The sequence below is a fragment of the Mastigoproctus giganteus genome, chromosome 2 (assembly GCF_048544385.1).
Source record: "Mastigoproctus giganteus isolate SK-2022 chromosome 2, ASM4854438v1, whole genome shotgun sequence".
Lineage (NCBI taxonomy): Eukaryota > Metazoa > Arthropoda > Arachnida > Uropygi > Thelyphonidae > Mastigoproctus > Mastigoproctus giganteus.
This window is the reverse complement of record NC_143576.1, coordinates 80,503,644-80,518,160: the sequence shown is the minus strand read 5'-3', so window position 1 is coordinate 80,518,160 and position 14,517 is coordinate 80,503,644. Positions and strand designations below refer to the sequence as shown.

The 14,517-nt window shown below is 33.9% G+C and overlaps 1 protein-coding gene across 1 annotated transcript in view; it reads left to right on the top strand.

Moving 5' to 3' along the window:
• Nucleotides 1-14,517, top strand: part of LOC150089359 (NBAS subunit of NRZ tethering complex-like) — a 1,057,261-nt gene that overhangs the window by 147,247 nt on the left and 895,497 nt on the right. Inside the window, exon 13 of the mRNA XM_090389247.1 lies at nt 6,262-6,405. Coding sequence (XP_090245373.1) covers nt 6,262-6,405 — 144 coding nt within the window. The remainder of the gene's footprint in view (nt 1-6,261; nt 6,406-14,517) is intronic.

Here is a 14,517-nt window from a genome sequence, read left to right as displayed (position 1 = left end):
ATCATGTCAGTACCAACAGTTTATTATATACACAGATTCTATGAGCGCAGGACTTGCTTTCTCAGTGATGAGATACACTACTCATCCAACCCTGTTTTGGGTACACTACTATACTCTTTCTCTGAAGGTGAATATGATGTCCACTTTGCTAGCTCCCATACAAATCAGGATTAGTGGAAATGATTTGGCTGATACTGTAGCCAAATCAGCAGTTACCATGAATAATCTTGGCCTGTCAGTTCCCTACATAGACTACAGACAAATAATCCATAAAATTATATTTCAGTGACAAGATTTGTGGAATGGACAGACAAATAAATTATATCAAATAAAGCCTGTAATTGAAACATGGCAGTCTAGTCTGCACAGGAATCATAAAGAGGAAGTTGTTCTTGCTTGACACCTCATAGAACACGGTCATCTTACATACTATTTGCACTGAGGTCTGATGATTCTCTTATGTGCAAGCCTTGTGACATTTTCACTATAAAACATAATTTAATTGACTGTGATAATGATAATTTTACTGGTTCATGAAATATGTTTTATTTTTAGAGTGTATAAGGCCCATCTGACTGGGCCTTATACACTCTGATTTTTTCAGACAATGACCACATGTCAGATGTTTTAAAATTTTTACAAATTATTAATTTTTACAAGTATACACTGGTGTTCAAAGAAAACTGTAATTGTAATTGTTACTGAATTACGTAAGTATATGGAAATATTTCTTATAGATTGCATCAAATAAGATTGACACGGGTAGGTGATGATGTAATTTGCATCAGCTGATACTTTCAGCTATATAAGCACGCTCTGCAAGAGATGCAATCATTCCTTGCTTGTGTCACGATGGCGAGTTAGGATGTTCTTCCCGTCATATTGCTTATAGAGTCTCTTGTAATCAGTCAGCAATGAGTAGATTTCTTTCCAACTCAAGAATACTGGTTCTGCTGATAGGAAAAAAGGAACCGGATGCAAATGAGCCTCTGTCCCAAAACAGGACTGCGTTTTGAAGTGCTTTTGCCTTAAAAATCATAAAGCTTCTTCATCTGAGCTGAAAAGAGAATGGGAAGAACATACAGGAGTGGTAGCAAGTGCAGTAACAGTCAGAAGACTCCTCTTCAAAAATGGAGTTGTAGCCCGTCATCTTAAGAAGCCCCCCCTCCTCACACAAAAAATGAAAAAGGCCCAATTAATTTGGCGTAAGGAGCATGTCAAATGGATCCCTGAGCAGCAGAAGTTAGTTATTTTCTCAGATGAGAAGAAACTCAACCTGCATGACTCTGATGGGAGACAAACGATTCGCCGGAGACGTGGTGAAGAATACCATCCAGACACTATGGTGTCTACAGTGAAATTCCCTACCAGCCAAATGATATGGGGTACATTTCATATCGCGGAGTAGGTCACCTGCAGTTTATAAAAGGTTCCGTAAATGCCAGTGGATACCTGGCTATATTGGAAGGCAAATTTCTGCCAACCATTACAGACCATTTCAATCTGCTAAGTAACTGCATCTTTCGGGATGACTCTGCTCCTTGTCATTGGACAAAAAGTGTAAGTAGGCACTTCTGTAGTTACTTTAGCTTCATTTCTGCATTAGAGGTTTGACAGTAATGTGTTTACATTTGTTACAGGTGAAAAAATGGTCGGAAGAACGGTCCATTACAACTGTTAGCTGGCCAGGAAACAGCCAGCCGGACCTGAATCCTCTAGAGAACTTTTGGCATTGTGTGGAATCTGCAGTTGCCAGAAAGAAACCAAAGACCCTTCGTGAACTTCAGGAAGCCATAATTCATGTTTGGAACCATGAACTATCAGTTGATTATCTTCAGAAATTGATCTTGTCAATGCCTCAACGGTGTGCTGCTGTCATCCAGGCCAGAGGCAGTTCAGCTAAATATTAGTTTGCACCTGGTGAACTTTTCATTTTGTTTTCCATTTAAAATGATAAATTGAAGCAAATTGAGGTCTTCTGATAACATTTCAGCCATAAGTGTTTCAGCCATAAAAAGTTGTAAATGCTCATTTTGGAATATTTTGAGAGCACCTGTCAAATATTACTTAGCTTTGCCTTAACTGTTAATAAATATATTTTGTTTATATTTCTATTTGTGATGCTAGTCATTAATGTAACATACCATTGCTAAAAAGGGTTAGAAATGTGAAATTCCTAGGTGATGCACTTTCTTCGAACACCAGTGTATATAATATTAAGCATTTATTTTTAGTCTGTGTATACTGCCTTTGCCCTATTTTATGTTTGTATATTTTTTGATGTGGTTACAATTCTGAAAGGTTACTAAAAACCTTTTTTCTCTTATACATTTTATACAGAAATCAAATTGTTATACTCATCACTGTCATTAGTCATTGAACATATTCACACTCATTTTTATTTTCTCAGTGCCTGTGTCATACCAGACTGAGTCAGCATTGTACTGGGTACTATGTCAACTGTCACCACGTCACTCACATTGTTAGATTTTATGTGCTTAAGAGCATAACTCCTCTTTCCCCTCCTATCCTGCCTGTGTGTCAAAGAAATTCATGAAAGTACAGCTAATAACAAATAAATAAATAAATAAATAAATACTTGTATAATTACAGTTTTATTTATGCTAATGATATTTATGACAAATATTACGCAGCTGCCAAAATACTCTAAATTTTCATTTTTGGAAAGTATTCTTATTTCAAGATTTTTATCTTTAGCATTTCAATGCCATACCTATGATTATTGCTCAAATTCCCTATACATATAGAAAAATAGACTTGAAAAATTAACAATTAAATGCAATAAAATAAAATTAATTAAGTTGCTTTTATTCGCCGATCGTATTTTAAAACTGTTTGTTTTTGTAACAGAAAACATGATCTTCAAATTGAAAGAGGTATTTGTCATTAAAATTTTTGTTACTTTTTATATTCTTTCTATATAAAATTAATCTAATAAGGTAAATTTTTACAACTAATAAATATATAGAATTATATTCATATATTTTTACAATATAGTAGATACTGTCACGATTCTGGGCTGTTGGGATTTTGACTGTTCGGATTTTGGGCCAGATCTGTGCAGAATCAAATCCTTTTGTATTTAATATGTGAACAAAAACTCAGAAATGACCATATGAAACCCTCTCTTTTGATGTGACATTTTGAAAGAAATCGAGACTTGAATGGTAAGTTCTCTGTTTATTTCGAAGAGAAAAAGAAGTATTACATAAAGAAAACTTTTTTGGTGAAATCTATATTTGTGAGTTGTAAAAAAATAATTATTAGAAGCTTCACTAAAACCGAGCTATCACATTGCTTGCCAAAGAGAGGCCTGCACTATTGGTGAAAATTTGATAATGCCATGTGTGAGACAATATTTGGACCTAATGAATCAGCAAAAATAAAACAGGAGCCACTCTATAATGACACTGTAAAAAGAAGAATTTTGTTTTGCTCAGTCGATTTTCTAAATGAACTCATTCAAAGACCTCAGTTGTCATCTTATTTTATTCTGCAACTCGATGAGAGCACTGATGTTGGTAGCCTAGCTGTGCTGTTAGTATTTGTTTGACACCTGTATAATGGTGAGCTGTGCGAAGACATTCTTAGCTGTGACGATTTGAAACAAAGACATTACAACAGGAGCTGATATTTTTGAAAAAAATTACAGCTTTTTTTTTTGTGCTCTTAAACATGACTGGAAGAAGTGTATTGTTGTCTGTACTGACAGTGGCTATGCAGGGTCTCATTTCAGATGTTGTTATGAGAATCAAGGTGGTAGCACACTGTGTACACCACAATGAAAATTTAACCGTGAAAGATATTTTTAAAACACTGATAGAAACCTTCAATTATGTGAAATCCAGTTGCTTAAATACAAGGCTTTTCTGGCAGATTTGCAATGAAATGGGCAGCGAATACATCTGCTTAATTTTTACACTGAAGCATGTTGGCTAAATCGAGGTAAAGTGTCAATGAGATTCTTTGAATTATGCTCTGAAATTGTGATGTTTCTTACTGATTGTGAAACTGAATCTGCAAGGAAAACAGCTTGGGATAAACTGCAGAGATTCATTGAATTTGTCTAGTAATTATAATTCACAAGGGATAGCATGTATCTTGTCAATATATTTGACAAACTGAATGCACTGAATCTATCACATCAAGGTAAAAACATGACACTTCATGGCTAATGATAAAGATAAAATTTTTCTTTGAAGAGAGCTGAAGTAGGACAATGTGATACCTTTAATACTTTTACAACATGTCTTGTTGAAAAAATATTGCTGTAATAATTGATTACCTCACACAGCTGTTGATCCCTAATGGAGAATATTTTCCTGTTGATACAGACATTGAAAATTACAGGTGGATAGCTAATCCTTTCTTGTAAAATCAAAACTACTCCATCCTATCTACAAAAGAAGAACTGATTGATATCTCTTGTGACATCATTCAGAAAAGTTTTTGAGTGTTCTACTGTCTTTGTTCTGGGCTAGTTTGTTGGACTTTATTTAATTTAGCAGACAAAGTATTTCATAAACTTTTACCATTTGTGATGGTTTCACAAATGGTAAAAGTTCATGAACTTTTGATTTCAAATGGTTTTACCATTTGAAATCAAATGCTTTTACCATTTGATTTCAAATGGTAAAAAGTTCATAAACTTTTACCATTTGAAATAAAAAAAAAGAGGCAGACATTCCCTGTAAACTATCAGTTTTGACACTTAATTTCAGCAAGATTCAGTGGGTATGTTTTTTATTTTTTAATATGGAGTCTTAATAATACCTACATTTTTTAGTCTAAAATTTTAAGAGTGGCAGTTATGTTTTGCTTCTACTATAATACAGTTCACACATAAAAAAACTGAAAAATGTCCCTTTCTTAGCGTTTATGTCTATGATAATCTTAGGGGATATCTGAGGACCTTGCTGAATTCCAGGGGGGGGGGGTACTTCAGCCAAAAAGTTTGCAAACTACTGTTCTATTAGTGCAAGAATCACTTTCATCTCTGCATGGGGCTACTGTTATTCTACTAATCCTTAACTAAATTTAAAAATATGTTAATGAATGTGACTTGGACCATTAAAACTATTTGTTGAACATATTCATTACATTAATTAAGTAAATACTGCAAAATTTTTCAAAAAAACTTATCAGTTTTGAATAGCTCTCAGTTGGTTGCATTTTCACACTTCATAGCTTTAATATTGTTTATACACAAGTTTAATTTATATAAAAATGAGAAATGAAGAGATTAAATATATAAAAAATAATGCAGACACATTGACAGATTCTGTCCACATTTTTCATTTCGGAAATATAATCTTGCAATAAGATCTTTTAATTTCTTTTTGTAACATAGTGATGGATTTAGGTCAATTAGGGGTCCTAAGACATTTTGGGGCTCTTACTTGAAGTTGTGTTTTTCAACTTTTGCTCCCTTCCCTCCCCAAATATTGGAGATACTAGTTGCACCTATGAACAATCAATAATGCTCAGATAGCAAATTCAGCCTCTCTAAATAATGTATCCATTACAACCAGAATAGAAACCACTTGAAATATTATTTTCATTCAATTTGCTATTTATGTTTGAAATTTTATATCCAGTATTATGATTGCAGTCCAGGTTTCTTTATTCACTTTTCACACATATGTCACTGAGAGTTTCTATATTACCATATATTTAAGTTTGATTTCACAAACAGACATTTCAAATATTAAAGGTAACATAACTTAGTATAATGGGGTCACTGTTGTACAGCACCATTGTAACCTGGAAAACAATACACATCTTTTTGTATTCTTACCTGGAGTGGCATGATGTTTTTTTGTCTATATGCAGAGAAACAAACTAAAACAAAAATATCACTTCTAGGTTGTATTTGGCCTCATTGATAGTATTGAGGGTTAAAATGATTTCTTCAGGCCTTATATTAAATTTATTTATTTCATGTATAATAAAGTGAAATTCTAATTAACTTGAACCTAGAATTAGAATACTACAGTTTTTGAGATTTCATAACATTTCAATAATATCATTACTTAACTAAAACATTTTTTAGAAGTAATTTAGAAATCATGCACACGTCATGTTCCAAATTATGAAGTGGTCCCACAGGATTTTATTAAAAGTGCTTTTAATATCTTTAATTTTATTAGCCTTGAACTTTTTTGCTTTCTAACTTTTAGTAATAATCAAATTTTTCAAATTTGCCATGTCATTTTTTATTTTTTATTTTTTTTTAAATAGGCTGTCATTATTGCAAGATGTTCTGGAGCTGTAACTGTGTCTTCTGTTCACACATTGAAAAATCTCTTGGGGAATTCTCCAGAATGGTTTGAAGTATCTCCTCAGGTTTCTCTTGCTCACGAAAGAGGCTTTTTGGGCTTAGAGGTTAGAATCAATTTAATGATGAGTAATTTATGTTTTTTGTAATATAATACTAATTCAGTGCTTATTGTTTATAATTAACTTCTGCACCTTCATATCTTGTATTGCAAGAATATTTGCTTATGCTGTTGAGGCAGTTTTAAGTGGGTTGGAGAACTGTTAGTTTGGTGTCTGGACACACAGACTAGTAATTTAATGACAGCCATGGACAGGTAGAATTAATTCTTGCATTGCTTCTATTTTGACATGCGGAGCTCGAAAAGCAGGGGTTTGGGGGAAAGGATTACAAGCTGTGACAAGAACACTACAGCCTGTATAATTGCCTAGTCCATGTGGAACTAGCAATTATGTGGGCTACATAAGAGATGCTGAAAACATAAAACAGGCACACATTCATTTGCTTATACATTAATGCTAGGAGTATAGTCAATAAATTTGGTTATTAGACACACTATGGTCAATAGTTTGGAGTATTGTTTGAGTCATCAAATGCTGACATTGTAGGCATAGCAAAAATTTGATGTCACTCTGATACTGGAAATGCAGAATTCTAATATGGTGATTATAATGTGTACAGAAAGGACAGACATGAGAGGAGGGATGATACTGTTGGTTAAGAAGTACATGGATTCTAAAGCAGTACAACCAGTAAACACAGGTTGTCAGTCTTGTGTAACATATGTGCTAGGATAACAAAAATGAGAGTAGAAGCAAATTATAGGGAAAATGAATGATGAGTATAATGAACAGTTATACAGACAAATAGAGTAGGCCAGCAAATTAGAATGTCTTATCTTGGGGGATTTTAACTTTCAGATAGTGATTGGAACTTACAAGTTGGCAGCTCTTTAGAGAGGCAACAAAAGAAAGCAATATTCTTGATATGGTTGTCAGCAGTGATTCTTCATATATTAAGAATCTTTAATAAAGGAATCTTTAGGTGCAGTGATCATAGTATATTTACGTGGGATTTATTCAGAGAAATAACTGCTGTTGAGAGTAAAGTTTTTATAAAGAATCAACTTTCAATCCTTTTCTCATCAGTAATGGGATCAGACATTTTTTAAACTCTTTTTCAGAGGGACCAGCTGATGTTGAAAAATGTAAATTAAAAATGGCAGATGTTTAGAGAGGTAACACAAAGCATTTTATACTCACTAATAGATATAGTTTAAGATATGAACTGAGCTTAGTGGTAGAGAAGAAAAATGCATATGATGATTATAAATTGTCAGAGGATACAGAGTCATATAATAAGTATAAACTTATGTGCAATCAAGTAAGTTCTTAGGGCATATTAATACTAGAAAGAAAGGGATGAATCATATTAGTATACTCATCATCATCATCCTTTCAAGGATTTAGGCCAGATGGCCTGTTCCGGCCTCAGTCCATCTTTTCTTCGGATGTCCTTGATTTTTTCTTCCACCTGGCCGATATTTCATAACCTTCTTTGGTAATCGCTGGGCATCCAGCCCAAATGATTAATCCATTTTCCTCTGTATTTGTAGATTCTATCTATTATTGAATCAGTACCTAATTCTTTGTGAATAGCAGAACTTTTCTTCTTGTCTAATAATCTATAGTCACTGGTTCGGTGAAAAAAATTCATTTCAGCACTTTCAATCCTTTTCTCATCTTTTGATTTAATTGTCCACATTATTGTATTATTATATTAGTATACCACCATATTAGTATACTGAATGGTATAACTGTTGATGATCCTGTACAGATTACTGATAAACTCCTGCATCTACATTAACGCATATATGTAGATGTAGGAATTTTTATAATAATGATAGTCTATTTATTAATACTGATGCAGAAAGTAAGTCAGTATCTAATACTGACTTACAGAAATGAGGGTAGAAGAGAAATTGCAGCTAAAAATGAACACAGTACATGGGTGATAGAATTTATATAATTATATTTAAAAAGGCAGCAGAAGAGGTAATTAGGGCGTTAATTGTAATAATAGGAGCAATCTTAGATTCAGAAGTGCCTTCACATTGGAGATGTGAAAATATATTTCGTATAAATATCAATGTCTTATATATATATATATATATATACACACATATATGTATACACATTTCTAATTGTTCGAATTTTTGATTGTTACCTGTTATTGGTGGTTTTTACATATAAGCGTTAGTGTTCATACAATTGCGCCTCCGTAGCCAGGTGGGAAGGAGCAGCAGTGCGTAGCACACGCTTCTTGATTAAACCGGGGTTCGAGCCCGTCACCACCAAATACGGAATGACCACCGCATATCTCCGGAGCAATATGGCCTTAGTTGCTAATGCTCCTAAAAAAACCAAATAACAATAAATAACAAGTTCATACAATTCTGGTCATTAAGCTAGCCTTATTTAGGTCATCTTAATTCCGCATGGCCTATACATATTAGGTTTAGAAGTTTATGCTTAATGATAATGAATTTTCATGGCAAATTACTAATGAAAATTTTTTTTTTATCTGTAGCAAAAGGTAATTACTAGTTATTATTAACAGTATACTTCTATTTTATTACTATTATACATTTTAACTATAATACATTTTTGCATTCCATCATGTGGCCGTCAATCTCCTACTTCGTCGGGGACTTTGAGTGGATCGACAGCCCTTTTGATGTAATGCCTCGTGATGGAATGCGAAAATGTATTATAGTAAAAATGTATAATAGTAATAAAATAGAAGTATACTGTTAGTAATAACTAGTAATTACCTTTTGCTACAGATAAAAAAAAAAAAAACTTCATCAGTAATTTGTCATGAAAATTCATTATCATTAAGCATAAACTTCTAAACCTAATATGTATAGGCCATGTGGAATTAAGATGACCTAAATAAGGCTAGCTTAATGACCAGAATTGTATGAACACTAATGCCTATATGTAAAAACCACCAATAACAGGTAACAATCAAAAATTCGAACAATTAGAAACGAATATGTACTGGCACGTATAATGTTCAATTGGCCAATACGGCAAAAAATAATGGCATTAACGATGCACAAAAGAAGGATTAAAATACAAAAGAATACATACATCTAAACGTAATATTAATATATAAACAAACATTATATATATATACACATATACATACACGTTTAATTGTAGATTGTTACCGATTATTGGTGTTTTTCATATAAGTATTAGTGTTCATACAAATGGCCTATACATTTTGAGTTAAGATAAAAAGTATAATGCTAAATGATAATGATTTTTCATAACATTTTACTAATGAAAACATTTTACCTGTAGCAAGATAATTATTAAATCTTAATTTCTGTATAAATTTATATAATAATACTAAATCTTAAAGACTGTACAAATTTATATAATAATATAACTTATTGCATTACCCCACGTGGTCGTCAATCCCCTACTTCATCGAGGCTTTGAGTGGATTGACAGCCCTTTTTGATGTAATGCCTCATACTTACTCGTTTCTGTCTGTACCTATACCAGTTTTGCTATTTTAGTTTATATTTTCAGGTTAATTTTCTTAAATTTTTTTTTTTTTTTTAAATTTAAATATTTATTTTCTTAATTTCTTCTATTTTTAGGTTAATTTTCTTAAATTTTTAAATTAATACTTAATTTTTATTTATTTAAATATTACTAGTTTATTTTTTATCGATCTCTTCAGCAAACTGTGATAGGGTACACAAAGCCCAACGAGTAAGTATTCTATATTGTAATACTACTACTTACGTAGTATTGTACTCCAGTGGAGGCCGTTGAGTAAAAAGGGGGTTTTCCCGCCTTCTATTTGTTTTTATGGGTAGCTATTATTACAGCGCAGTCGTGCTAACTAATTACTCTGTGTGCTGATGGCTCATTGGTCTATGTCCCCGATTTTCATGCCAGTGCATTCTATGGAGGTTTGTTGTTGTTGGATGGATGAATTTTAAACTTTATATAGGTTGTGTTAACATGTGGATTAAATCTTATTTACATGTGTATTTACATTATTTTTACATGTTTTTTTTTTATATATAGGTGTGTTGGTGGGGGGTAAATTTGGCAATAGGTTGTAGTGCAGTCAGGCGATAAGCCTCGCCTGAGTGCAATAAACCTTATAAACATAGGGATACTTTTTCTGAGTAAATACTATTTTATTTTTAGTTGGTTTTTGATGAATGTATGTGGGTCTACATTGGGGTGGTGTTTTCTAATATTTGCTTATATGGCAGTTTTTATGTGATACCTACTGTATTGTTTGGGAATTTTGTTTATATCCAGGGTTTTGATGAGTTTTTGTATTGCCATATTTACACTATCTATATTGTTGCAGATTTTTAAAAGTCTGTTTGTTTGATTTCTTATAGTATTACCGTGTATATGCTTTGCTATGTTACTCTCCCAGTGTGTGAGTTTTATTGTTTCGAAATTAAAATGGTCTCTTTTATCATCGTGATGTGTGTATATTTTGTCTGGGTTGTTGGCAATTTCGCTGTCTAAGTAGACAGCTTGTTGGTTGTTATCCGGATTTGTACATTCAATTTTTAAGTCTGTTAGGTAGGTATTCTTTGCTACATTTGTAAAGTTGTCATAGTTGATCACGAGTACGTCATCTATATATCTATAGAATTTAATATTTTCTGTGATGTTACTTTCATAGTGGTGTAGGTAGAGGTTAGCTATGGCGCATGAACTGCTTGATTCCATAGCTATCCCCCTGCATTGCATATATGTTTTGCCTCCCATTAGTATGTAGTTGCCTTTGACGCTGATTTTTGTGAGGTCATTCCAGTATTGTTTTTTGCATTGTAAGATATTGTGATATTTTTGGTAATATATTTGTAGGACTTCTATTAGATTGTCGTGTGCTATGCTTGTAAAGAGGTTTTTGAAATCGTATGTGTTTATACTTTTTATACTATTGTTATGTTTTTTAATGTCGTCCAAATATTCTTTGTTGTTGTTGATAATTCTGGTGTTCTTGATTTCCTTGGTGATGTTTTTTAATTTATCTTCCGTGATCTTACTGGTATACTTGATGTAGCTATTTTTTCCTAAAGTAATGAATCTTTTTCCTGTAGGCATCTTGTGATATTTTGGAATCCAGTATATGTAGGGGTATTGCATCCTGTCTATTTTAATTTTAAGTTTTTTATGCATGGCCAAAATTTTTTTGCTGATGCTGTGTGGATTGGTGTCTATGTACTTGTATGTTTCATTGTTATGGAGTTCCTCCTTAATAGCTTCAATGTAGAATCTTTTGCAAATAATACTGAAATTATTGTTTGCTTTGTCAGTTCTGGTGATAATGAATTTGTTTTGTATTTCTTTAATTTTGTTGTTGATAGTTCTTAAATTTAATTGCTTGTTATTTTTATCATGTAGTGTTATGATAAATTTTTATCATGTAGTGTTATGATATTTTATCATGTAGTGTTTTTTTGTAGTGTTATGTTTTCCCTGAAATGGTCTAATATGTTTTCAGTATTGGCGTTTATCCAGCTTTGAAATGATTCTATAGGTTCGTTGTTTTTGTATGCAGCTTTGAATGCAAATTCTAGCAGATCTGTGTATATTGATTTTTTTTATATATTCCAGCCTAATTGGGGTGTTAGTTCTGAATTTTGCACCCTTTTTCATTGTTTCTCTTAGTGTTTTGTCTTTGATGATATTGAGGTCTCCTGTTACTATATGCTTGTAATGTGTATTGATGAATTTTTTATATCTACTTTCCTGGCAGTGACATGGTTGTTCTTCTTCATTCATTTTATCAATGGTGTTTTTGTAATTGCAGATAGTTAGTGCTATATTGGCTTGGTGTATCTGTATCTAATTTTTATTTGTGTTTTTGTAATTGCAGATAGTTAGTCCTTATTGGCTTGGTGTATCTGTATCTAATTTTTATTTGTGTGTTTTTGATGGGTAGGTAACTATTGTTATTATTAATGATGTTACCAATATTAACTGTGTCGTATAAACGGTTTTGGTATTTTATTATGCAGTACTCTTTTTTTAGTGTGTTCGTTGAATTTTATGCCTATTCTAAATTTAAATATGTCTTCAACTATATTGTTGAGGTGTATGTTCTGGGTTTTTTGCTTTGGTATATTTTGCTAAGTGCTCTAAGTTTACTTTTTTTAAGGGAGAATAGTGTATTGTGTATATTTTTAATGTTTATGGGGTCTGTGTCCCATTGTGTTAGGAGTTTTTTGAAATCATTGATATTTAATGGTATTTTGTAGTTGTTTTTATTGTATTCTTGTATTTTTCCGTTTTTAATTCCGTTATATTGCCAGTTTTTACTGATCTGGAAAATGCTGTAAGTACATATTTCTGGGCTGGTGAATGCGAAGTTCCTTCCGTTGAATCGATTGTTCAATCCATATGGATATAGGGATTTATATAGTCATGGAACATATCCTCCATGATTCCTCTTTGTGTGTTGTTATTGATAATGGTCAGAATGGCAATGGATGCGTTGGCGAAGTCATGCATTTGGAAATGTCTATTCGATTTCGTTGATGTATTTGTCTCTCCTGTTTTGCTTGCCGACTTTTGCGGTGTTTTCGTCGTATTTGTTTATTTGCGATCTGTGAAGGTTCATCCGAAGGTGGAGCTCTGTACTTGTTTGTCCAATGTATTGTATCCCACATATCCTGCATGTGATTAGGTAAATTACGTTTTTGGTGTGACAGAATGTTGGTGCGTCTTTAGAATTTATATGGTGTATGCTGTGCATGTTGGGACAGGTTTTACAGAGTTTGCTATTGCATTTTTTGAATTTGAGTTGTTTTATTTGTTGTGTGTGTATCCCGATATCTTCATTGTTTAGTTGTTTAAGGTTATTTGTTTCTTTACTTATGTTTTTATTCCCTAGTGGTGTGGCGGCATTGTATGCTAAGTGACCTTTGTTATGAAGAGACGGGTCCCGTGTGGTCATTTTTGGTCCCGGGGTGCCATTTATGCTGTGATACCCGTACAGCATGTTATTCATATTTGTTTTAGCTGGCGTCTACATGGATGCCAGATTCCACAGTTTTACGGCTTACTGAAGGTCCACAAGCAAGGTGCCCCCTTGTGATCTCTCGTCTCCTGTTGTGGCTCCCTGATGTACAAGTTGTCAAAGTTTGTTGCTAATCTGCTTTCACCTCTGTTAGGTAATTTGTAGGTCCTGTTGCCTTTTGATGTTGCTATGTCGACAATGTGTTTGTCATCATTTCCCGCGGGTCAGAACACTGACTTTTGTGACACCTCAACTCTCTGTCGCCCCTTTATTCAGTTCACCATTGAGGTGGAGTCAGGCAATGCTCTTCCCTTTTTGGATACCCATGTTCGGTGCGAGGGCATGCACTTAAAGACCTTGGTCCACCACAAACCGATATGTGCTGTCCAACTACCGGTCAGCACATGCTCAGTCAGCTTCTCCATACTGTGCGAGCTCTACTGACCTGCATCTGGACCCACTCCAGTTCTGTGGATGTGAGGCACGCTGAGATTGTTAGAGTAAAAGCAGACTTGGCTAAGTGCATCTACCCTACCAGTGCCTTGGATAGGTGTGATCTGCAGGCCCGTGACCACGCAGCAAATCCTAGGGCTGAACGTAGCGATGACCCCTCCTCAACTGCCTTTATTTCCTACTACCTGGACCTGTCACAACAGCTCTCTAAAGTTTTACAGACTTACTGGATAAAGTGCTTGCAGCTACCAGGCAGGAAATTGCAGTCCCTTGTCTTGAGGATAAAAACACAGTCTCCCCCCCCCCTTTGTGAAGCGGTTCGGCGTACCGCATTTCCTGCTGTGACTGCACTGGTTGCTATGTTGGTGAAACTTGCAGGAGACTCAAAGATCGAGTCTCTGAACATGAGACAGTAGTCTGTTCTGCGGATTTGGAACACTCAATGATCACGGAGCACTTCTGGTCTACCCAGCACGACATTGACCCACACCGCGACCTTGAGATTATCGACCAATCCCACCACTACTGTCGTCTTGTCTGGTTGGAATTGCTCCACATTTCGTGTTGTTGTTATGCCTTTAACTGGAACAAAGGAGGATACATCCATCCCATCATCGAAGCAACCATCCTCCTGAATGATAAACACTGCTGCACACAGCATACCCAAGCACTGCAATTACAACCACAAG